This window comes from Anser cygnoides, chromosome 5 (genome assembly GCF_040182565.1).
Source record: "Anser cygnoides isolate HZ-2024a breed goose chromosome 5, Taihu_goose_T2T_genome, whole genome shotgun sequence".
Lineage (NCBI taxonomy): Eukaryota > Metazoa > Chordata > Aves > Anseriformes > Anatidae > Anser > Anser cygnoides.
The window spans coordinates 62,456,172-62,482,164 of NC_089877.1; the positions used below are offsets into that span (position 1 = coordinate 62,456,172).

General features: G+C 42.1%; 1 protein-coding gene across 2 annotated transcripts in view; it reads right to left on the minus strand.

The window, feature by feature from the left end:
• Positions 1-25,993, minus strand: part of PELI2 (pellino E3 ubiquitin protein ligase family member 2) — a 76,313-nt gene that overhangs the window by 7,659 nt on the left and 42,661 nt on the right. For both annotated transcript variants that reach the window (XM_066998565.1, XM_048066096.2), the window contains exons 3-5: positions 8,618-8,719; positions 2,274-2,471; positions 1,390-1,578 (exon numbers count right to left, since the gene is read on the minus strand). In XM_066998565.1, the coding sequence (XP_066854666.1) occupies positions 1,390-1,578; positions 2,274-2,471; positions 8,618-8,719 (489 nt within the window). The remainder of the gene's footprint in view (positions 1-1,389; positions 1,579-2,273; positions 2,472-8,617; positions 8,720-25,993) is intronic.

Genomic DNA, 25,993 nt, shown 5'->3' on the forward strand with positions numbered 1-25,993 from the left:
ATTTGGTTTTATGAACCCAATCAACGAATACTGATCACATCAATACCAGTGTGCCATGTAATTTTTATTTAAATGAGAATTCGAGTCATTTTGGATGCAGGAAAGGGAATTTATTTGTTTTCGTATTGCCTTCTTTTAGTAGCACTAATAAGGTGTTTTGCTAACCACATACAAAGGGCACAACTGCAACATCGTCTGTCCCAGTCCCTGAGGCAACGTTTGCCTCCCACCATTATAATGGCAAAACAATTTATGTACTGCAGGCTGTCTACTGAAAGCAGAACAAAATATTCAAACTCCCTTTTCCTAACCCCTTTAAGCAGTCAGTTTTCACCAAAGCAAGTGGCAAAACTGGAAAGTCAGTTCAGTGCAAACACGTAGGATAACTCTAACACTACCAAGCTAAAGGGAACTCAAGGATGCAGCACAAAAACAACTTTGGTCATGAAGAGAGGGATAAAAAAAAAAATCCCTCTCCACTGCTACTCTGTCACTGTTTGAAGTCTAGCAGCTGAATGATGAAGTTACAAGAAAGAAGGGGCATCTTTGTTCATTGTGAAGGCTCTCAAAACCTCTTGTCTCACCTCAAATCGTAAAAAATACCAGAGGGTGTAAACCACGAAGGATCTTCCAGGTCTGCAGTCGGGACAATACTTTAGCCTAGGCAGAGACAGAGGACTTCTGGGGAAGCTCATCTGCCTGAGTGGGAATATGATAGTCTGTGTATTTCACTGGATTACTTCTGCATGTTGGTGTTTTTTTTTTTTTTTTTTCCTTCCCCTCAAGGGCAGGTAAAAAAAAAAAGGAAGAACAAAGATAGCATTTTTCCTTCCTAAGATCTGCAGATCTTGGGAAGGGGAAAGACCAAGAGTGCTGTGCTCCCACCTTCTATGGAAAGTGGACACATCCCTTCACAGGAACTCTATCCAGTTATGTATTGCTCAGGTCTCTGGCAGATGAAACTTTTTATTGTTGGTAAAGGCAAAGCCATCATGCTCCATAGGGTAACACAGGAGCACACTAGGCAGGGTTTCTCTGATCTTCTGAGTAGTAGGTAAATCAAATAGAAGCTGCGCTATTCAAAGTTGTTTTGCATGCAAGCACACTATTAAGATTTTACGTGCACAGGGAGATGCCTTTTGCAGTACTAACTTACAGATCTTCCTATATCCTAAAAGGACATTTTTAAAGAGGTGGGGATTCAAGAGCAAAGTTTGTTTAGCTTTTACAATATGCTATTTCAGTTGGAAAAGTGACATTAGCAGAAAACTAAAGAGCATTCTATATGAGCAGAAACAGAACAGCAGCAAGAATGTACTGTAGCATATGCATACTTCATTGATTTCAGAGCCCGTGCTCTGTTTTAATTACCAGATGCTTTCAACTTACCAGTTTCCCCCGTTGTTGAGCAGATCTGGTTTCCCGCAGAGTGTACACGTCACCACAGACCGAGATCTCCCGCCAAACTCCAGGTTTAGACTCCTCAGTAAACCCTCCCTTTGGATGCATGACCAGCACCCCGTTAGTTGTTAATCCATCCATATGGCCATCAGGATTTTTCCATTTCGCTGCTTTTTCCTGCATGTGACAACCACATCGGGAAAGAAAGTTTGTCTAAAAGCTTACAGACTGAGCTTTCCCCAAGTTTTGCTAGTCGTGTCTAAAACTTTTCATCACCACCCAGCAGCTCACAGATTCACAGAAAAAGTATTTTTAAGACAACCTTCACAGTCAGAGTAGCAACATTTTTTGCTCATGCATCTCCAGTTACGATCTCAAATATTATTTCCAACTCAGTTAAGAAACTCTGCACATCAGGTGATACTTGGGGCCTGAACATCAACCTGACCTTGAGGTCTACTCCAAGGTCAGTAGTGTAAATACCCGACTACTGCAAAGGAACACCACTGCAACGTGTGCACTGGTTTCCATATTGTGGCCAGTATGTTCCTTGGTCTTCGGCACCAAAAACTACAATAGCAGCTTACTCGCAATGAGTATCAAGAATATAATAGACAAACCTAAAGAAAAACCCTTTAATAAAGGCTACTGAAGTAGAACTTCATTAGTAACTATCACCAAGAGTCCATGCTGGTAATAAATCTGGCACATAAAACTGCAGCTTCTGCTTAACGCTGTGGCTGGTACGCCGCAGTAATAAAAAACGAACGATAGGATAGTCGTTGACTCATACAAGAGAATTTTGGGGCTTGAAAATAAAAGAATAAAAATGGAGTTTGCTCACATGTAGCATAATCAGTAGCGGTACTTACACCAAGAAATATATTTTTGGAAGAGTCAAATCCAGCTGCAAAAATCCTTGCTGTATATGGCGGGCTCCTGTCACATACAATCCTGCATGCAAAACGGGATATGGTGCTTTGTGTAATCTGAGTTTCATCGTTATTCTGACTTCCAGAAATAGTATCTGTTACTACAAAGTCTATAGGGCTTTCTGTTGACCTCCCAACCTGCAAAAAAAGTAAAGATGTTGGTATAATTTGAAAGAGCTGTAGAAGTATCAAGACATTAAGGGTCAAGTTATATCAGGGATTTTGTCACGTTAAGGTTGATGCCATCAAGAACCTACTGTCTACTGAATTTCTGGATGACAAGATCCAACTAGGGACTAGTCTGTATTCTTCACATTTGTCCTAGGTACAAATATGCCACCGGCACCATAAATGTTCACTTACTACAACTGATGCACATGCTTGCCCAATTTTTTCAATTAAGAAAAAATTAGCTTGAAAATATCAAGTTTTGTTCACGTCTAGTTTCAAGTCAGTTTGCCATGAAAATAAAGGGCTTATTTTAAAGCCAGAACTTGTTTATTTTGATACATCATAACAAAAAGCTACCCACCTTCATGTTTTCAGAATCTGTAGTTCTAGAACAGAAGAATTTTCAGGTAAAACCCCACAATATGATTAAGCTTATTCCTAATAATGCATATGCACGAATAAAAAAGTTAGAAAAATATTCTTGTCTACTGATCCGCAGTGTTTTATTTCTTCTAAAGAAAGGTGTTTTTTTGTTTGCTCGTTTCTTTTTAAATTTTGCCACCTATGAAATTTAATTCTAAAAAACTGGAAGCATCTAGGCATCTGGAACAGAAACATTTGTTACAAAAAGGGGCAGTGGGATTAGACTGCCAACCAAACACAATGAGACTGCGTCAGTACTTCTACAAGCAAATCAGCGTTGCGTCAAATTTGAGCATAACTGGGAAAGTAGAGTTGAGGAACAAAGAATGGAAAAATATTCTTTTTTAGACACCTTGTTATTAAACAGAAAACTCAGAATTTAGCACATTTTTCACATAGAACTACTTATCAAGGGTCCACATTGTATGAAATATCCACATTCGTATGAAATATCCTCCTCACTAAACATGATCACATCACCCCCCCCCCAAGAAGTTGCACTCAGCTTTAGCTGCTTGCTCCTCAAAGCCCCTCACATGCGGTTCCATCATGAACAGCAACAACTTTGCAAACTCAATTCATTATGCCTGTTTAAAACAGTGAAGAAAAATTGTTCAGGAAAGTGTTATTTTTAATACTTAAGCCTTGCCACAACTGAACTGATAGCAACAGTACAGGGATCTTTCCCATACTTCTGCTATACTTGCAGTTCTACTTTTCAGTGTTACTCTTAAACACACGCTGAAATTCACATGACACATCCAGTTCTTTCCTCCATACCACAGTTCTTGAAGTAGAAAATGTGATGAGCTTGCCACTGAAAACCACCACAGAAGTACCAAACCAGGTCTAATCAAAAAGTACGCACTTTGATTTTTCACGGAAAGTGACTACCAGAATACCCAAGAGACAGAGTTTAGAAACTACTTCATACAGGACATTTCTGATTGATGCAGCTTGACAAGTTCAAGCTAAAAATTATAAAGCTTTATTCCTTTTCCTCTTACAATATTACCACCACCAGGCTCCTATGTCCCACCCAATGCAGCTCCTGCTAGGAGTCAGCACTGACCAGCAGCTTACTCGTAACTTTGGACTCTAACCTGCATGCAAGCTCTCTTAAAGGGCAAACAATAATGAATGTGAAGTCATTCTGTTCATAACAAGTTTCCGCCTGTTGCAGTCTATCAAACAGATCAGTCTCAAAGGTTTTAGATGTAGTTAAGGGAAAATAAGACAGGTTCTTCTCTGGAGGATGACAAAGCAAGTGTTTCCCAGTCTCTCATATCCTAACAATCTGTCCATGAAATCTGATTATATTCAGATATAAATATTAACATCTATATGGAAAGCTTTTTGTTTTTAAAAAATCTGAGATTACAAGTAAATTTTGAGCACCAATTTATTTAAATCTCATTTGTGTTAGATGTCTATACAGCCCCAAATATTTTAAATACTTGTGTTTATTTTTGTCTTTTGAAAGAAGCTCCTAAATGATCAGACCATGTAGTATTGCGCTACGCTTCAGCGGTTTTTTCCATGCTCCATCTCAACTCAGAATTTTGGATTTTAATATCATGAGAGAAGAAAGCCTTCAGAAACAAATGACAAATTTGATCAACATTTACCAACCAGAAAAACAATTTTATCTCATCTGATGTTGCAGGCAGAGTACTGTCACTACACACCTTCCACTATTCAAAGCTACTCATTATAGACTTCATTATATTTTGCAGTTTTCTTCCATTTTTCTCTATTGCATAGGATGCTTTTCTTTTTAGGAATTTTTAGGCTCCATTTCAGGACTCTTCTTCTGAATGCTGCCATACGCCGTATTATTTCACTCAGCTACTTCCAACAACACACTACAAATCTTCCAACTGATGCCTCAGACAGCTTCTGTTGTCTACACCACGGGTTATTGTTAAGAGCTGTAAAAGCCAGGCAGTCAGTCAATTTGCTAGTGTCTACCGTCAGTCAAAGAAGTGCTATTAAACCCCCCACTCCTGAGACAAGGCACAACCAGACAACCTGCCAGCAGATAACATAACTGCTGTAGATTCTTAGTCTCAACAGAACTTCACTTTGATGATAGGGGGAAGCAGACCATGCATTTTCTGTGGGGCTGTTTCTTTTTTTTTTTTTTAAAAACACAAATAAATCCAATATTCATATGCAATATAGCTGCTCCTGTATATATCGGTAGTTATTTAGGGTACTGGCTATACACACTGTGGTTCCTTTTAGTAGTACTAACAGGTATAAATTAATCCATTCTTGTCCAAACAAACCACGAAGGAACAGTTTCTACCCCATCTTGATGCATCACCAACAGAATGGTAACTCTTAAGGAAAATGGTGCGGGTTGCGGTTGCTTTTTTTTTTCCCCGATATGCTGATTACAAAAGGAACATCTTGCCTTTGGGAGACAGCAGATGAAACATTCGCACATCCTTCTTGTTATCAAATGAACAAACTTTACATGGATATCACTAACAAAGCTCCACAGTAGCATTTGTGCTCAAAATACACTACAGAAATACATAAAGGAAACCAGTTGTGAACTGGTAAGTTACATGCACAAAGATATGTTAATTTTCATTTCATTACAGAAGGTATCAAGAAAACGGATGGTCAGACAGCCTGGACACTGCTCTTCAATGCCTTCTGATTTTTTCACTGCCCCTTCTAAAGTCTCTCCACATTTTCCATACGTGCCTCACTTCTGCTCGTGTTTCTTCTTGGTTAGAAGCTTGGAGAGCATAATGTGAGAAACTAACTCTGCATTTGTAGTCTTCAAAGCTTTCCTGCTTGTTTCTGAAGAACTGCAGAATACAGGTCACCAACACTTCTCACGTTTTCCTTCAGAGAAAGGACTGACTCCAGGATCTCAAAGTGGAAGAAGGGAAGGGGTGACAGATTTTGTGAACCGAATCTCCCTCGCTTTAAAGAGAAATGAGCTCTAACTGAATGGATTCAATCTTCACGGGTTAGAAGTGGTGCCCTGGCTACGGAGAGAAAGAAAGCAAGAACTCTTCCCTCTGTTTTCCCTATTTCAGGTCCCACTGCCAGCGTTATTCACAACCCTCCGTACATTCCTCAGTATGGTTACCTCAGTGAGGCTGTACAGTGCTATTGCCCCATTTTCAGAGGGGAAAGTCTCAGATAAAAGCTAAGCAATCTGCCCAAGACAATACACGTAACCAGTGGCTGGGGATAATCCGATGGTCTTGGCATTATCCTTCCCTTTTCAGCTTCCGCGTCCTTACCAGGGTTCTACAAAAGCCAGGAAAATGCATTTGAGAAGAAAACAGCGAGCTCCAAGGACTGTCTACGCAAGCAATGGTTGATCAGCAGTAATGTTTTACCCTGTGGACCCATACAGACAATTGGAATTTACCACCAGGTACTACAGGGCAGCACAAGACAGCCTTCAAGCAACTTTTCAGACTGCCCAGAATCCAATTCTTGAGAATAACTAAAGCCCAGTGGCTCACCTAAATAACAGAAGCCTCTTCAGGCTGCTGTCTGAGAATGGCTTCAGCAACAAAATACTGCCGCAGTCTATCAGACTATTCCTTCTCCCATTTTCACAGCCATCAGGCCCTCTAGGCCGAGGCCTGCAGCACACCAAAGACAGCTACAGACAGGGGAAACATCAACCAGGACACAGAGCTCGAGGGGAAGCTGAGATCAAGTCACAGCATGACAGCTGAAACAAACCATGCTGAAAAGACAAATTTTTAACAATAAAGAAGCCATAACCCTGCCACACTAGCCATTTGAAGGGTCACCAGAAGGACTGAGATGCTCTACAAACAAGACTCAGCTCCAAAAGTTTTGGATTGTTATTAAGATGGGATAGTCTGGTCTGTTACAAGCCAAACCAGTCATTAACTACAAATGTATGACAGATAATGGCCCGAACCATAGGCAGCCTCTCAGAAGTACGTGAGTAAAGGGGCCAAAAGGAAAGCTTGTGTGACATTCCACTAGGCATCCCAGAGCTGATCTGGGCTTGAAAAGCATTATGAAGATGTGTGCTCCGGTGCCGGCCACCCCAGCACAGACCAACCTGGCTCAGTGCATACTCTGCAAGGTCCTGCTCTGCTCTGAGTATCGGGATCCTGAAGGGCAGCAGGAGAAGACACGTCAGCCAGGCTATTCTACACTTCACTAGACAATTCCTCTGAGCCAAAAATCCTGGTATGGGTCCAAAGTGTCCTTGATTAGCACCCGTAACCTATTGCCTTAGAGAAGAGGCACCCAAACTGCAGTCTGTGCAGCACTGCTTTATAATGTGCTGCATCTCCACGCTTCATGCTGCTAGATTTCATTAGTGACAGCTAATCCCCCCAGCTCATTATTTGATATCCCTCCAGCACCCAAAGCTGTAACTACCACTACATTATTATACAATCAAGAGTCTTCAATAAAATACAACCAGAAAAGCAGCTGTTTTGCAACTCCTCTTTATTCATGTTGGTGTATAAAAGAAGCAGAAAAATTCTAGCTGGCATTTCAGAAATTGGAAAAAATGGCATTTCGAAATTACTGACATACAGAAAAAGTTTCACTGGAGCTACTCAAAGCACAAAAAACACCTTGCAGAGAGAAAACAAATATCAGATAGTAACCCAAAAGGATGGCTTGCACTTTCTTTTTCACCAGTCAAAAGTCTATTTCAGTTCGTGAAATCATTTTCTAATGATCCATTCATGCAGCAGCACATGAACTAAACTGTTTCTTCTCAATCTCTATTTGGACCTAATCATGCCTAAGTCACATTGGGAAAGTCTTACACAGAGAAAAGAACAGAAGCCACATTAAGTAAGAACCTTTTCATCTTGACAGAGTCATTTCCTCTTCTGTCAACACCACTCAACCGCTGACCCTTCTGAATTTGAAAGGCTCAACAAGGAGGGATAACAATCCATGATAAGATACCCTAATTACAGAGGTCACTGACAAGACAGACCTGATTAGTCTAGAGTGGAAAAGGTTGTGCATGTCTGTTTTCCCCCAAGCTTCACGTCTAACTTTCTACTGACTTTCTGTTTATCAAGTATAAAAGCAAGCATTACGCAATAAAGTAGCTTAGGTTACCAGAATGCTAGATGATGCAGAGAAACAGAAATACATATCTGTTGGATATAAGATAGCTTAGAGAAAACCCAGCACAGTCCCCTACACCGTTTGATACATTTGCATACCCTCCAGGAACAGTTTTATTATCCTATCACCAGCCTGCCTCCTTCAATGCAGAGCTCCCACATGCCCCTTCCTCCCTTTGCTTTTACTTTCCCTTTCCTATCCCACGCTCTACTCCTTATCTACTTCCTTTTTACTCCAGTTACTCAATTAACTGGAAGCTGGGGTGGGGAGTAGGTGGAAAGGTGCATTCTTGTGCTTATTCATGAATTCAGACTACTCATTTTTTTCTAGTACTTATACAATTGTGACACTGTCCTTGTAGAAAAAGCAAAAAGCAGTGAAAGGAGTAAGGCAGTAAGGATACTGACAGTGCTGGCGCTGGTTTGAGAACAGACAATGCAAAATTTCAAAGGGCTCTCATATTAGGCAACTGGCTTTGGTCATGAAAGTTCCACAGAACAGACAAAATACCTAGAAGAATATAATCCAGAACTGTGGTTTCACATGTTGCTTAAAAAAAAAGGAACTGGTCTTACCTGAAACATGTCTGTGTCTTTATCATGAGTATATTCCACTACAACCGTCTGGTTTCTGGATAAAGTGTAAGAGATACTGTGCTGACCTTTACAGCTGATAGCCTGTTGAACAAAAAACATCTATTATAGTTTCCACATAAATATTATAATCAAATTTATTTTACTTTATAAGCACCTTTGCCTATGTTCATAACATTGTATTACAAGGCTTGGTAAATAAGTACAGTAGGACTTTTTGTTCTGGTTTTAGTAGGAAATCCCAAGCTGCACTTGTTTGCTTCTAGTTCTAAAGTACCTGTTACCTACCATTTTCATAGTTTCGACTCCAAACCTCAGAAATTTCCGAGGTTTTTACCTCCGAAATTATACTAAGTTCCTAAGCCTCGGAGGAACCTGTAACCCCTTTGAAGACTAGGTCTTGTGGTTCTTCCGCTGTGTTTTGTTTTTATAATAAGTGAGCAATACAATTGATTTCCATTTAAAAGTGCCAGGATTTCAGAGGTAAGGATGTCATTACAATTCAGAAGATTTCTAGTTACACTAAATAGTCGCTGTTTTATAACAATTGTAATGAAGAACATGCACTTTCAACCTGTTTTTCCTCACTCACTGAAGAGTATTTCTTACTGTCTGCCAAAGGGAACTATCTCTACAGATATGAATACATTAAAGATATGAATGTATCTACAGATATGAGTGTAGCAAAGACTAAATGGTATTCCAGTTTTTAAAACAAGACAAGAGGACAACTCCTGTTATTCTGCTCAATTTGGTTAAGACTGAGTTCTTTACTTGTCAAGCCTTCCCAGGTTTACATCTCTAGGTTGTCTTTTTCAGAAAAAAAAGATAAGAATGTACCAGTCCAAGAACTAGTTCAAGAACAGACATCACTCCCACAAAGGAGCACCCACAACTCTGAAAAAACCAGTAAGAACCCTTTTTCAAGGACAAGAGCACAGTTGTCACAGCAGAGAGATAAGAAAGGGTGGGACTGAATGATCTTTTCAGAACCTCTGAGACACACACAAAATCTCTGCAGCACTAGTGATTGTTTCTCAAGCTTAAAGACTAATACTTACTTTAAACGATTATGCAGTGTCAGTGTAATTGCACTAAATGTACAATGTAAATGCATTGATAAAAGCTTCAGGACAGAGTGGAACATGCCAAGAAACTAAGTCTATTGGCTAACAAGGAAATAAATGTAAATATAAAGTCCATATAACTGCACACAATTAGGAAAGGTAATGACTGTTACTTCCCAGAAAACACTTGCAGACACTTAAGTACTGATTTAATAGGTAAAATTAAAGCTTTCTCCACTTTTCTGTTGACAGGGGTCATTACCTACAAGAGGTTCTCTCTCAGTGGCTTCATTCCTTCCTGTTGCTCTTCATCTACAACAACCACGGCTCACAGCTAGGGGTGGGAGAATCAGAGAGGTTGGAAAAGACCTTCAAGATCATCTGGTCCAACCACCATCCTGCTACCAATGTCACCCACTAAGACATGTCCCTAAGCACCAGGTCCAACTAAGCAACTAAGCATGTTCTACTCATCTGTCATCTCTCACAGAAGTCTAAATGATCTTAATGATGTTACAGATAACTGTTAAACAAATCATTAAAAAGTTTTAGTCAGTCTTAGAGGTATTAAAAACCATCTAACTGCATACTAAAAGCCTAGCCAGGGTAAGCAAAAATATTGATGAAATATTGAAAAAACAATGACAGATTTCTTTGTAAACTGAGTATTTGCAGCAACAGATTAGAGACAGCTTTTACAATGTGCCTCTTGCTGAAAGCTCTTCGCAGCTTCAGCACCTGCTAAAGATTTAGGCTTAGGTGATAATACCCAGAGGAAAAGCATTGGGTAAGATGACCTCTCCTAGTCCCTTCCAGTACTTCTGTCTGCAAGCTTTTAACACCTAGGAGGCGATGAGTTTTCAAGCCATACAGTCTAGTTTCGCTGATTTTATTTCAACAGTCATAATGACCACCAAAAAGTGATGTAAGCAGGATCTATCTGTTAAGAGTATCCCACTGATCATGAATTATAAGTTTCTCATTTTAAATGGATAGCCTGTTTTGTAATAACCATTACACTGATGCACAGAATGTTGCAAAAACAAACAACATCTGTAGGTGCAACACAAATGAAGTCACTATCGCTTTGTGGCCTGACAAAACACTGAATTGCAGGACTGAACCATGTATAAAGAGCTTTTCCTCTTCGCATGTTTGACAGCTAACAATGGGATCGCAAGCCCCAAGCAGCTTTCAGGTGCCTCAAGTATAAGAGAAAGACTAAAAGTGATAAGAGACCCCTATACCTTGAATTTTAATTATGACCTGGTAATGATCAACTGATACGTTATAGGAAACCATTTCAAATATCAGAAAGTAGTAGCTTTCAGACAAAACTTCCATTTGTTTACAAAAAAACTAGGCGGCAGCAGAGGGCATAGTGGGGGGACAGGTCCATGAGGAACCTGCTCACCTGGTGGTCCCGACTTAAACTCTAGCCGGTCCATACAGCACTGGCCACCAGCAGATGGGTAAAATTCCAGGCACGGATGTGCGCCCTAAGCTTCTGCTCTTGTCAGATGATATTGGATCAAATAGAAACCTTGGTCAGACCCAAAACAGCAGTTTTTAAGGTCTGACAAAAAAAAATAATAAAGAAAGAACAAACACAAAACAAGTGGGAAGGTAAGTACTACCAGACATACATTTAATAAGGTCATGTCCTCATCTACAGAACTTAGGGCTTAGATATGCTAATAATTCCCACTAGGTTGGCCATGGTCAATATCTACTCTGAAAAGCAAAGGTAGGGCATAACCTGCACTTTCTTTTCCCTCCCATCTTTTCTTCCTCATTTTATTTCCCCTTCTCTTTGCCTTCCACTGTTTAAACTCAGCTATTTCCAGCGTGAAAGGCCACATTTTGTTTCCTGGAATTGTATAATCATTTTCCAAAAAGCTAAGAGTTTTATGAGAAATGTTTCGACTTGTGTCCTTTCACCAACAGTTGCTCCAATTCAAAACACATTTTACTGTTATTTTAATTGTCTCAAAGCAATTGACCACTTTCAACTAGAAAAAAAAAAAGGAACAGCATTTCAGGAACTACACAAATCCCACCAACTGGCACAGTGAACTATGACAAGTGTAGGGTAAATATCTTAATAAAACTATATTGTAGGTGAAATGGAGCCACAGGCAAAATCATGAAGGATTTTGACAGCTTGAGGAGCTACAGAACCACAGTACTGCAAGTCCCAAAAAAGCCTGGAGATTGATTGCCCCAACCCCCTTGTAATTCTCATTGGTTTTTATCATCTAAACTAGAGAGATCTGTTTTTCACTGCTTTCAGCATTCAGATTTCCAGACTGAATCCTGCCAGTAGGATTTATTTTGGTTTTTTACTCCCCAAGTCTTTGACTCGGAGTCAAAGACTTGGGGATTTCCTTTTTTACTCCCCAAGTCTTTGAAGCTGTCACTAATTGCATTGCTCTGGTAAATTCTGAAAAGTCCTGACTCTCACAAGACGTACGGTAGCATCACAAGTTCTAGCAGATGACTTCAGAGATTCAGGCTGGACACCACCACTTCCACCTTCCAGGCAGAACTAACACACAGAAGTACAAAACCCAGGCACAAACATTGCCTGGACCTCCCCACCTCCTGCTCGTGGCCGCCAAGACCCACCACAGCAACACTGCACGTTTTCAAAGCTTGCGAAAAGGCCACCAAGCTTTTGAGTCTGCGGGCCAAGAGCACCTGAATTTGAGAGCAGTTCTCACATCTTTCAGGTTCTTACAAGTTTAGCAAAAATCAGCAACTGAGCACAGGAAAAAAAACCCGAACGAGTTCCCAAAAGAAACAACTGATGGAAAAAAAAAAATACCTTGCTAACGTATATAGCCTGAGCTCGCCAAAGAAATCAGAAACACGTGGCTTCAGACTGGCCATAGCATGTGCTGCCTCCTGTCCAGCAGGAATGCTGTTGGGAAGATACGGGCTAGATTAATTCAGCCGCCTACACAGCAATTTGTTTGATATGGTTAGCTGTCTCAGGCTGCTGAATTCAAGTAATCCCTCTGGAGGAAACAGAGTGGGGGCTAACTGACATAAAACCCATGGAGGAAGAGGGGGAGCAAATGATGGCAGCGGGAGATTTTCCAGAATAATTCCACTGCCAGCAGCTCCATGTCCATGCTGGGGCTGAGGGATTTCAGCAAGTCCAACTGCCAAACGAAAGGGAAAGGAGATGACTGGGGTGCCGTACTCCGCTTGGCATAAAGGCACAGACTTCGAAAAGCACCTTTTCAGATCAGAGCTCACGTTTGCCCAGCAATCTGTTCACCTCCATAGGACTTCCAGTTGAATGACACTGAAGTAGCTCCAATCCTTACTGTACGTTGGGGCAGTTTACCTGAAGAGGAAGGCTCCTCTCCACTCCATCACTCCAAGGAAGCCCCGCAGTTAGCCCGGCCACGCAGCGCTCCGACTGCCCTGAGATTTGCATTCCAGTGATTTAGGGACATCAGAAGTGCCATGTATTATCAGAGACCGAAGAGAGGTAGGTATGAGAAGCCCCACTATCCCACCCTCACACTAACATGACCCAAGCAATTCAACTTAAAAGAACAATCCCAACCACCCACCCCCCTCCAACCCCTGCTTTCGTAGCAGCTCTTCAAGTTTTTGGGTGTTTCCTTCCCACTGGTTCCAGTTATACCTGGCCTTTTTTTCCCTTGCTCCCTTACACTTTTCATTCTTGCCACTTTCTCTCCAGTTCGAGAGCAAAACCTCATCGCAGCGCTCTGCACTCACTGTCAAAGCAGCAGCTAAAGGCTATGGCTAACAAACCTGCCAGGGCACAGCGGAGCAGAGATCAAGCAGAGCACGTTCACAGCAGCAGCCCTGCAACTCAGCCTGCCCACAACGTCCCAGCCCACCCGAACCCTTCGCTCCCCCTCTGTGTCCCCAGAAAGGTGCCTGCTATCAGTTTCACCACGATTTTGAGAAGTGAGAAAGTAAAGTGCCCTCTACCAATACGTAAAAACACCTTGCAGGTAAGCGGAGTAAGAACACACAAAAGTTTAATTAAAAAAAAACCAACCAGCATTTCTTAGAACTCTTTTTGCTAGCAAAAGATACAGAAGAAGGATGGAAAACACCATTAAAAAAAACCTTTAGCAGACCAGATGTATGCCCATTTAACCAGAGGCCATGCACACAACCACATCTGCAAACGTACAGCATTACTCAGGAGCGTGACAGCACTGCAAGTGCCACCTCTCTCCTAACCACAGCCACCGCCCATGGCCGCTGCCCCGGCAATCGGCAGACAGGGCAGCACCTCTCAAAATAAACTTTAATTTGTTGTTGCACAACAGGAAATGGTCAGTGTCAACACAGCCCCAGAAATGCCTTTAGTGACCAGCAAGACACAGGGAGGTAAATGAGCAGGAAGCCACCCCATCCACAAGGGTCTGTAAAATATCCTGACCTAAGGTGGAGTTCTTTTTCAAGAGGTGAACTGCTCCAATGTCAGATTTCTGAAAATACGACTGGGAAACCCATATTTTCCTTCCATCCCTTTTCTCTGGGCTGTTCCTTGAGAGCTCTGTAAGCCCGTTTTGCATCCTGCAATGAATTACTGTAATACGCTTATTACAGAAGACAAATGCTACGAATGTGACTTCTATTGATGGTCAAAGCAGTACAGCAAACGTTCTGGAGTAAGGATCAAACCCAAAGGAAGGCTTGCAAAGTACAGGTGTATTTTTGCCCCCAAACTGTACTACTATGAGATTCTACATTTACCTACAGAACTCACCTAGAGGGGGGAAAAAAATACATGGACTTCACACCCACCAGCAGCCAGACGTTCCCTATCTGGGAGCATCTGCTGGTGTCCGCAGCTCTTTCTGGCACACTGACATTGATAAAGTTGCTCATTTTCCTTAGTCACCTTCAGCCCCACAGTTCAAGAACAGGTCAGGAGCTCACTGCGTGACTGCATTAATTTAACTGAGATCAAACCTTTTGTGCAGGGAGCGTGTCGATGAATCAACTGGAGGAGCAGATCTCGAAATTCTCTCTGCTGCTCATAGGGAGCAGGTCCAGGCCACTTCCAGAAACAGAAATGTCGCCGCTTTCTTTGGTCTGCGGACAGTATTTCCAGGACAAAAAATCCCCTGCTTTTGGAAATTTAAGCTTTACAGTCCACTTGTGCCTAACCAGCTCCTGAAAGACCATGAGACAGACTTAGCATTATTACGGTTACCAACTCTTCCCCACTACAGCAGAAGGGAAGGCTAAACCCATTAAGAAAAGAGGCAGATGTCTCGCAGGAAGGGCTGCTCCATTAGAATGGGAACCCTACTTTCATTAATTAGGTTGGGTTAGGACAATAAAGTGATTTATGCGAACACTTTGGTTTTCTTTGTCGGTAGTCAAGCTGACCGACACCACACTGACGCGTGCAAAATTAATGACAGCAGCAGTGCCTTCATGAGTTAAATGCTTGCTTTCTTGGCTGCTGGCCTTCAGTTTCTTTTCTAAAAAGAACACCACTCAGGGACATCAGGCAAAAGTCCTTGCAGCTTGAAAGCAAAAGGAAACTTTAGCTAGTGAGGAAGGAGTCCTTCTAAAACGAAGAACGCATTTCCACTGGATTTCTGGACTGACTGTCTGCCAGAGCCAGCAGACATCAGCTTATCACAAAACACACACCAAAAGCTCATGATTATGACACATTTTGCCCACATCAGGGAAGTGTGGCCACTTCAGAAGTTTCCCAGCAAATTACGACAATTTTCAGTCCATGCAACATTAACTAAAAACTAGTTGCAGTTTTATTCCGTCTGACTTAAAACCAGCAGTAATCATCCAGAATTACTCCTTCTGCAGCGCCGTATTTAAATAACACTGAAAATTTACGCTGACCTCTAGCTACTGATACGGCTATTTATATATATTGTCCTCCAGCCTTTTGCAAAGAAAATAAGAGACATTATCATGGAAATTTTACGGGCTCTGTGTGCCACAAGAGGGGCCGAAATGAGGTACCAGAGCCATGGGCCAGCTGCTTAACAAGCCTGCATCTGCTTCCTGCCCAGCGCCATGCAAGCCCATCCTTCAGTGGTCTTCCTTCCTCCCCTTGTCAGCAAGCATCTACACTACAACTGCAACATCTATGCTTTTTTTTTTTTTTTAATATTTTTATTATTATTTTGATACCAAGGCTAACACCTCCTCTTACCTCTAATCTTTCAGCTGTCAATATTCTCATTTCATGCTGCAATGGTTAAAAGGCAGCCCTCAAGAGTCAGTAAACACAGGTAAGGAAAATTAATGTCGCCACAAAGAAATGGACTGAAATCTGTAGGCAGCTCTCAGTACTCATTGCCAACTAATATTTCAAACACACGCAGGTGTTGCGACTACCTACAGGGAAAACTTGTCTTCAGTAGGTGGTAAGCTGAGCACAGCAATGCTGGTCTTCTGTTTCTAAGCTCGTGTTTTTCAAACAAAAACCACGAGCGTGTAAAAATATCACAAATCCCCTATCAGTTTCAGATACCTTTGTTTGTTTGTTAAATGATCTCAGTACTAACAGTGACAAATATTCAAAACTGAGGGGGGAAGGTTAAAAATACACATGTAACAGGTAATGAGATGAACCATTTCTTTAATGGTTGAAAATCTGTTAAAACCCTACACGTGTGGCACCGTCTGAGCTCACACCCGACCCGCAAGTCGCCTCTCCTCCATTTGTTGAGCACAAGGCAGGCCCTCGGAAACTCAAAGTAGACAGGCTCAGGGCCTGCGCAGACACAATCGCAGCAAATGCTCCAGTTTATAGTTTCATGGCTTTCAAACATGCACATTTATTTCTTAGGAACCCTTTTGTGCTGAGGGGGACGGGGTAGAAGGGACGACACGTTCACTTCTTGGGCACATCCAAGCCACCTGCTCCACATGAGGCTGCGCGCTGCTACTGAAACAATTTATCATTTATCGACTCTACAGGCATACATTAAATTACCTTTTCCATTTGCTGAATTTGCCCTTGCGTATAGATTTTATATTTTACACAGCTGGCTAATACAGCGCTTGGTGCCCTTTCTCCAGAGGAGGCACCAGAATACCCAATTCCCGAAATCCTCTGTTTGGGTACCACAACAAGGAAGGGGCAAAAAAAAAAAGGTATTTCTGGATCAGCTACTGCAAGGCTGGGTGGGTGCTGGCAGACAGCTGGCCACACACAGTACACCACCTCTGTGCGTGCCCTTACTCCAGGGCAGGCTGCTCCTCAGACAAAAGCAGGCGTTCGAAATGCACGGCTAGGCTGTTGCCTGAATTGCAGGGATGAAAGAGATGGCCAAACCCATCGTTTCTGCAGCCCCGCGTCCTACCTCGGCACCTAGGAGTCCTGACCAGCTCAGACACACGCCACAATAAGCCACGACGGAGTCAGATGCATCAACCACCCACAGCACAACTGTAAACTCCCGAAGGCTCCTTTGGGCAAATTACTGCCTGCACACTGCTTTTCATTGCAACTGCTCCAGAGCTGCCTACCGTAGTCCTGCACTGAGCACACCACACCTGATCTGGAAGCCCAGCAGACATACATTTGCCGCTGCCCTGCACTGAGTTTCATCTATTTCATGTGACTTGACCTGGTTTTGAAAAATCCAGGGAGTCTCAGGCTTCCAGGACATGCATATTCCAGGAAATTTTGCAGATCATGTACTGAGAGCCAACAGTAATTCATTCATACTTAAAAAAAAATAAAGTCATAGCACAATTTCTCATTTATTCCACCATGTATTCTCTTTTCATTATCTTCACTGTTCACTACAGAGAACATGGGACGCGGCTCAGTGATGGGACTCAGTAGGTCAGTTTGATTCCCAGACCTGACGATCTTGAAAGTCCATTCCAACCTATATGGTTCTGTATAGAGATCCACCCGCTGCATTACAGGTTAGATTTGCATGTACCTGTCAGCACAGGCTGAAGTCATTTTTATTTTTCTTCCAGTTTGGGGGAATGGTTACACTACTTTTTGGAAGACATCTGTTCCCATTTCAACTTCAACCCACCACGCAGCCATATCACTGTCTAAAAAACGCATACAGGCATGAATTCGATGTGTGGTTTCCGCAGGATATTTTATAGCCATTTGTGCAAAGAAAGCAAAACAGCCCAGGAAAGCAGGACCAAAGAGTTGGGACATACTCCTGTCAACATACTGCTTTTGGAAGAAGACTTTTTACTTTACAATGAACATTTAAGGTCCTCTATCTGCAACAAACAGGGAAGATGAAAGAGAAATACCTGAGCTACGCCAAGAGCCACAGTTCCTGGTCACACTGCTAGGGCTTCACTATAAATAAACCTTATTTCTACTACCTTATTCACTACCACGGTGTAATGGAGCTGCTTCTCATCATAGCAAGGAAGCCTAAGAAACCTTCCCATTCAAAAGCAAGACAAGCTGAAAACTATCTGGAATATGCTGTTTGCTGTACTGAGATCACATGCTGAAGACCACTAAGATTTCCCCTGATGTGTGTGGCCTCCCAAAGAGAATACTGACCCTCAAGCCCCTGTCCTTAGTTCACTAAGGGCAGGATTTCTTCTGGAAGACTACAAGCCTCTAAATCAAAACATGATGGCATAAACATGATTTTGCCACAGCAGCTGGAGCACATCCCCCAAAACTGCCGATACACCCACCAAAGTGTCAGTAATTAGAGAAGGATGCAGCAGCGTTTGTAGCGGACGTTCTGGTGCCAACAGCCTCCAATTCATTTATATACATCACGAACAAAAGCAGCAGATGCCTGGCTACACTTACGTATTTGGCGATGCCAAGCACACAAAATAGCCACAAATTAGAATCCTTAACTAAAAACACGCGAAAAAATAGTTAAAGTCCCCTCAAGGGTTTCTATCAATACACAGACTGAAAGATTTGTACACTCGGCGCATCAGCGGTGAATGCTTCTGTGAATCAAAGCACCCACGAGCACCAATCTCAGCCTGCCAAAGGAGAGCACATAATAACAAGATGAGAAGCTGCATATCATTCTGTAGCTTCCAGAAACCATAAATTCAATCTGACACAAATCAATTCTACATTAAGACAGCCAAAGACTCTCTAGACAGTTACCTTAACAGACCTGTTAAGCAGCTGTAGAAAAATCCCTCAAGAGGGAAAAAAAAAGAGATGTGAAGTTACTCTTGCCAAAAAGCCATTTAGTGCTTATAGAAAGCAGTTACATTTTTTAAAGCCCAATAAGGGACAGAATTTGCTTTCTAGACTTCACACTACAGCTCAAGTATTGTCCCAAGAGAAGGCAATCTTTGATAGAACAAACCCAAAAGCATTCAGTTCTTTTCTATCAGCCAGGTTCCTACAGAAAGTGCAACAAGCCATTGCAAGAAACTGGACTTCAGCGTTCTCCTTACCACCAAAAAAAAAAATCCTGCAGAATAATTCAACTAGTACTTGACCAAGCTGGACAGACACTGTTGATAGCATCCCTCAGAGGAAAAGCAAATTAAGCCCACCTTAAAGCATCCTGGCACCTTGCATCCTTGCTGTAAGGCATTTTGGGAGCAGAAGGTAGAGAAGGGGTACGCCTGTAGGATCTGTCTCCTACTTGGATGAAGATCAGTCTGACCAGCAGGCTCTTGGTGTACGTTCAGATGCTAATATCCAAGTTGAAGAAACAGCATGCCAGTTAATGGCATGCATCTTGTGTGCCACTTTTTTTTAATCTTTATGAGCCTACAGTAAGAAAAAAGTACTTCTAACATTTGCAGTTATCAGTTATACATATTCCCAAGCACCTTCCTGTGTAAAGTTCAGAACTTACTCACATTCCTTACACGCAGCTCAGTATATTTAAAAAAACACCGACGCTTTTTTGTTTAAACTGTTTGACTGAGCTACTGAAATGATTTAAGCCATAAAGTTAACACACTAAACAGGAGTGAAAATGCAATCCTGATTTATGCTGCTGCACAGAAGTTGAAAAATCAACCCGCTAACAAGTAGGAAGCAAGGAGCTTGCTGCACTCTTCGTGCAGTTGCCAAGCTCATTTCCAAACATAACTGGCTGCGAGCCCCTCTGGTGCTGTCTCTGGATCTGCGCAGAACTGACAACAAGTCTGGCCCTGATTCACAGGCCGTGTGTTAAAGTTATGCAGGGAAATAATTAAAGCCCCTGTCTTCATGCAAAGAGGCAGCGCCATGCCATCTCCTATCTGGTAAACTGCAGAGGACACTGCGAGTGAGAGGTATGCATCCCATTCCTGGCCACCCACCCCAACTACAAGAAGCTGCTAACAACCAAGTTCAGGATTCATTTATCAAAGTGTTTTGTCACTAGCAGTCACTTCAAGTATTTTTTACAGTCCAGGCTAAGCAGACTTACAAAATAAATTCAATACTAATATAGGGAGGTTCGACCAAAAGGCAATTATTTAACACCTTTGCCTGTTTACCAACTTTGGTGTGGAATATGAGCTAAAAATTCAAGTATCAACAGTAAGCTACAGAGTAAAAACAAGTACAAAAGAACTTACAAGAATGAAAGCACCTGTGCCAAGATACGGGGAATGTCTGCCATTAAACAGCTTCGATATCAGAGCGGAGCCAAAAAACTTTCCCAGTCCAACACTGACCACCTCTGCGACAAAAACACCACGTCCTCAGCCCCACCGGAGCAGAGCGCTGGACCTACCTCATCATTTGGTTAAACTTCAAAATTCAGGATGTGAAAGGGTGAGCACAGGGCAACCAGCGCCCAGGGGAAGTCAAGCCTGAAGATGGATATTTAACAGTGGCCACATCTGTTTCACTTCTGTCTGATAAAGACCACCGCAGCCCAGCACTAGGCTGAGCTGGCAGCAAATCCCTCCCTCTATAGCTTTGGGAAGGAATAAATTTAGCTTACACGAGATTGAACTGAAGGATATTCTGCAGCCCAATTCCCAGTGTTCACAGAAAGTAATTAGAGGATTAGTAGCCTCTATTGGTCTCCGCTCCTGTTATTTTCATTGTGCTCTCAAATTCAAGTTTCCTATCATTTTTCAGTAAGATTGATTCAGATGGGGGTGGGGAAGGAAAATATATGGCCCTATAATTTAAATGCATTATGCCAGCTTAAAAACTGAAGCCACAAAGATTTGTTTTAAAAATAGGCAGCGCTGGCATTTGGGTTTAGTCGGCTGTGCTGGACGCATTCGCATCCAGAAGTTACCCCTTATCTCTTTGGCAGTTTATTAAAATTTAAAGCAAGCTTTACAGAAAACTTGCTGTATATGAATATGTAACACTAGATAAGAGAACGTCTCTTCAAAATCCAGGCAGTTCACACGTGATTTTAGCACTGATTTGACCCGTGTGCATCCCTCCCCCAGTCACACGCACAGCCTCGCTCAGGAATAAGTGAGACAATCCTGTCCTGTATTAACATGTCTCCTCGGGTGCACGTTCAGCGATAAGCTCAAGTTATCTGAACACGGGGTCAAAGTGATATCTCAAACCCTCTAGGTTCGGAAGCAATAAAAAATTAAATACATAAAAGGTAAAAACACAAGATTGAAGTCACAGTAACCAAATTATGGGATACTTCTCCATTTCTGTGGAAAACAGCAGCTGGATATACCGGGTTTCGGATCCTATATTGGATGAAACAAATGCTGACAAGAAATCCTGAAGTGACACAACACTCTTCAGAGGCCCCCTCTGTAAATAAGGCACGGTTATGATTAATGCTCTAGAACAGCAATTGCTCCTAAGGATAAAGCAGTCTGCTTTTACATGGAGAGTACAGAAGGCTTGGGGAACTACATACAGCAGAATGTACTTCAAGTTCTTCCCCCCCCACCAGAATGCCTGGGTACCAGTTACTTAGATAAAGGTTAATCATTTCTCCCAGTATTAACTGATTTAAGTCATGTGGTGTTTTTTGTTTGTTTGTTTGTTTGGTGGTTTAAGCGACTTAATTTCTTAAATCAGTTGTTTAAACTAGCTTTGAAGAAGTCTGAAAATCCCCACCGCAGTCCAGCTCCTCTCCTGGTAGAGCTTCGAATCCCACCGAGCCTTGTGATCGACTATTTGGCACTCAGTACTCTCAGACTGCCCATAGTAAAGGACATAAATGACTTCAAGATTATGACTTGCATTTAAGAATTCACAGATTCGAATATATAAGCTACTGTCAAAGAGTTTTAGTAGCAACATTGGGCACATCTCAAAGTTAAACCATGTCCCAACCACAATTTTCCAAGTTTACTAGTAGCTGCTTTAAAAAAAAACAGCAAAATCGAAACAAAACCCCACCCAAATACTTCATTCCTTACCGCCTTCCACACCAGCACGGCACACACAGCACGAGGAGCCTATGACACCTGACGGTACGTCCACCACACCACAGTCCAGGTGCAGCTCTGAACTTCCAGAAGCTTTTTCTCCGAGGCTCCTGCCCGCTGGTAAGACAGGCATGGCTCTCCCCTGCAGGCAGCACACGAGCAGGAGACTGCAGGGTAAGAGAAGAGCATCGCTGCCTACGCACTTTGCACGTAGCTGAGGAGATTACCGCTTGCTCACTCTCACTTCGGAGCCCATCTCCTGCCAGAGGAACAGCTTGTGCAGAAGTGCCCTCACCTGTCTGAATCCCAGGGAGCCGAGCAAGCTGCTGCCTACCACGTAACGCGCTTCTGACAAACTAAAGGGTTTGAGGGGCAGCCTATTCCATCTGCACAACTGGGTCTGAAACTTTGCCCCTCGACCGCTCGCGTTACACAGGCTTTCAAGTTCATTTGGCACACGAAATGAATATAAATTCAACTGCCGTAAGCTACGGCCCAACGTTCGTAAAGTTTCTGAGCTTCGATGACTCTAGCGTAAAAATTAAAGTGTTCCGAATCACCCAATCGATGACTAAGTGCCTGCTGCAGATAAGAACAAAAGATTCCTTCCCTTCTGCAAGCCCGCTGCCAAAAAGCCCCATCACCGCTTTCCGAAGAGCTGCTGCACAAACGCATTCCAAGTGTTGCATCTGGCATTTGCACCGTCCCGTTCCTCTGCCCCACCTTCACCTCCAGGCTTCTCTGCCCTCTGTATGCTACTGAGCAATTATCTATTGACATGGGCTGTGTGACTTGGAAAACCAAGCTGCATGTGTGATACATTAATTATATAACATGTAAAAATATAAAGCGCTGAAGTCACAAGGCCTTGGATCAAATTCCGTTACCCATTTGGAACATCTGGATGCCATCCAAAGGAATCTTCAAGGACACAACGTGCAAATGGTAAGTTTTGGGGTGAAATAGGAACCAGCTATCAGGGACTCCCAGAAACAAATATTATCTACGTATGAGAGATCAGGTTATTTAACACAGACAGCAGATAACTAATGAATAGGCTTTTTTTTTTTTCCCCTACCAGAAGAGATGCGACAGTGAAGATGAACTTGCAAAAATTGAACAGCCACCACTTAGCTGAGCTAAAAGTGATTTAAAAATAGTTAATATGGGAAATCTGCACTGCAACCAACTGTTCTATTGCAAAGTACAGACATAAAGCTACAAAACCCAGCAAGATGACTAATTAATGACAACAGATGAAAGTGACAATCCAGATCAAATGCCAGAGAAAAATTAAGAACTTAGTTTTTTAAAGCAAAGATAGTAAATGGAAACGCAACGAAAAATATAATCTCTTCAAAGTCAGTAACTGAAGGACACGTCCAAATTTGCATTTAATAAAATTATAACTGAAGACAGCTTATCAGTTTGCATAACAAGCACCCTACAAGCTAGCACAGATTCACGTATCCTTTAAAAAACAGAACTTAATAACACAGTATTGTTGGAAAAACAGAGACCACACGGAGTGCAACACCAACACAAAAATTCTTTTATATACAGATCATCACACAGGTAGCTAGCTTTATTTAAAGAATTACTTTCAGAAGACCTTACAGGAACTCCTGTTCAGTTCTTCTATAAATACCTAAGGAAGGATGTCAGTCTTTGTCTCCGTAACTGAATGTACTTCCCATCTGCAACATGACTTCAAATAACTTACTGTCCCACAATGTCTTGTCCAACAGGCCCCTTATGAAAATAATTTCTATACTGATTCTCCCATACTTAAGCTCTGTGATAATTTCATTCCACAACTAATTTTTTTCCAGCTACCTTAATTTATCCTCATATGTCAACCTCAGTTGTTTTTATATATGTAATATATTCATATACAACTTAAATAAGTCATTTAGAACATCTTTTTACCAAAGTATCTTACTCTGGCCTCTTAGTTTCTGTACATGGCAACTGATTGAAAATCATTTCCACTCAAGAGATTCACTTTAAGTTCAGTCAGCTAGGATGGACAGCGCAGGGATCTGAAGTGATAGCAGATGCTATAGACAAAAGTTTATAGAAGATTATAAACCACTTTACACTATATGCAGTACTGTTCCAATTTTTAATCTTTCACAGGTTAAATGCAAGCTTCAGTTTGAGGAGGGGTTTGGTATTGGAATTTGCTCTTGAGCCTCTACAACAACAGCAAATAATCTCTTAAATCTCTACTTTGTTAAGGACGGACTGCATCTGCTTTGTCTAATGAAGCACCAGAAACAGAAAACCCAACAGCTGAGACTCTTCCTCCACATCCACGAAGGCACAGGCTTTTACCTCCTTCCCTGCAATACGATGCCTCCACAGACAGAGCTGAACCAACAAATCACATATGGGCTATAAAGGCAGTAGCTTCCTTTAATCTTCCAAGACTAAAGCTTCCCAGGTTTTCCATCCACAGATATTACTCCCCCTCAGCCCCAGCCCAGCACTATCATTTTCTACACCTGAAAAAAAGCCTGAATTTTGGCACTTACTCACAGCCACACTTAATTTGTTTTTACAGCATCCTTTACCCTCCACATCCAGCTTCACATAATGCTAACAGCGCCTACTTTAACACACAGGAGCATCTTCCACCACTGAAGACCACGCTACAGTTACTGCGGTATGACTTATTCCCCCCCCAAAAATAGACTTCGAAGAAAACGGCAAACATCTGCCTCAGAGCAATCAAATACCTTGGAGCACTTAAGGGCTCTTTTGGAGAAATCAATATTAACTAACTCAGAGTTTAAAATTGATATATAAAATATATTGTAAAGCCAGGTCCAATTTTCCCCATACCAGACATCTTCCAATTTCATCCAGTTGTTCTTGTAGTGGTTTTATAGGCATACTGTTTGGCTAAAATCTTCCTCAAAACTGATCCGTGCCAATCTGATCACTTCAAGATGGAATAAATCATCTTCCTTGTTAGCTTGTTCCAACAGTTAGCTACTCCCTAGCTAAAAAGCTTCCCATTTGAGTTGGCTTCAGCGTCTAGCTCTCGTTATCGACCTTCCTGGCAGAGCAGGATGCCTTTCAGCATCCCGTGCGCTCGTGGCGGCACGCTAACAGCGCTCAGCACTCCGACGAGCGGAGCAGAATGTGCTTCAGGGAGCCTCGGCGTTCTGCCAGCAGCACACTCAAAGTGCCAGGCAGCTGCTGCACTTCAGAGGCAGACCTGCGAGCCACTTTCTGCCACGCAAGTGGCAGTTTCTCCGTAGATGCAGTGAGCGACTTCAAAAGCAGCTAGTTTAGGCCAGCGGTTTTCATTTGATGCCATACAAGTCAGTCTCTCCCTTCCTGCCTTCACATCGGTTTTGCAACTCCTGTTCGCATCCTCTTCAGTTTTCTGAAATGTTTTCAAAGAGCTGACACCAGAACTGCATACAGACTTTTGTTAAGCAGCCTCAGACTATACGATGCTACCATTCCCTTACCCCTACTTGCCTTTTTATCCCATCCCGGAACTGTTTTACCCCTTTTTACTGATTGCAGAAAAGTCTAGTTTCCAAGATACAGTCCCTACAGCAAGAGATTGGGACCTGACTGAAAGCCTCTAAATATTTAGCTTTGATAGCTGGATTAAAACTAACGTGCTTTTCCTTTTTCTTTTTGAAAACGTACATCACCAACCCACGTAGAGCTCTCTATGCAGCCACCTTTATTATTTGCCCTTCTGACAGATGAGCTGCTACTGGCTTAGTGAAGCTAGGGTAGGTTCCCCCCCCCCCTTCAATTTCATATGGTCCATTTAAGGCAGCAAATTGCTTATCTCTACGGAATCCCATTAGCAACTGGCTCAGGAAATTAAGTTTCCTTAATAATTTCTTGGGATTTAAATGAATTAATAGTCAGCTGATAATGGTTAAGATATTAATACCGCACAGTGCTTCTTCCTATTTCTTCTTCATTTCTC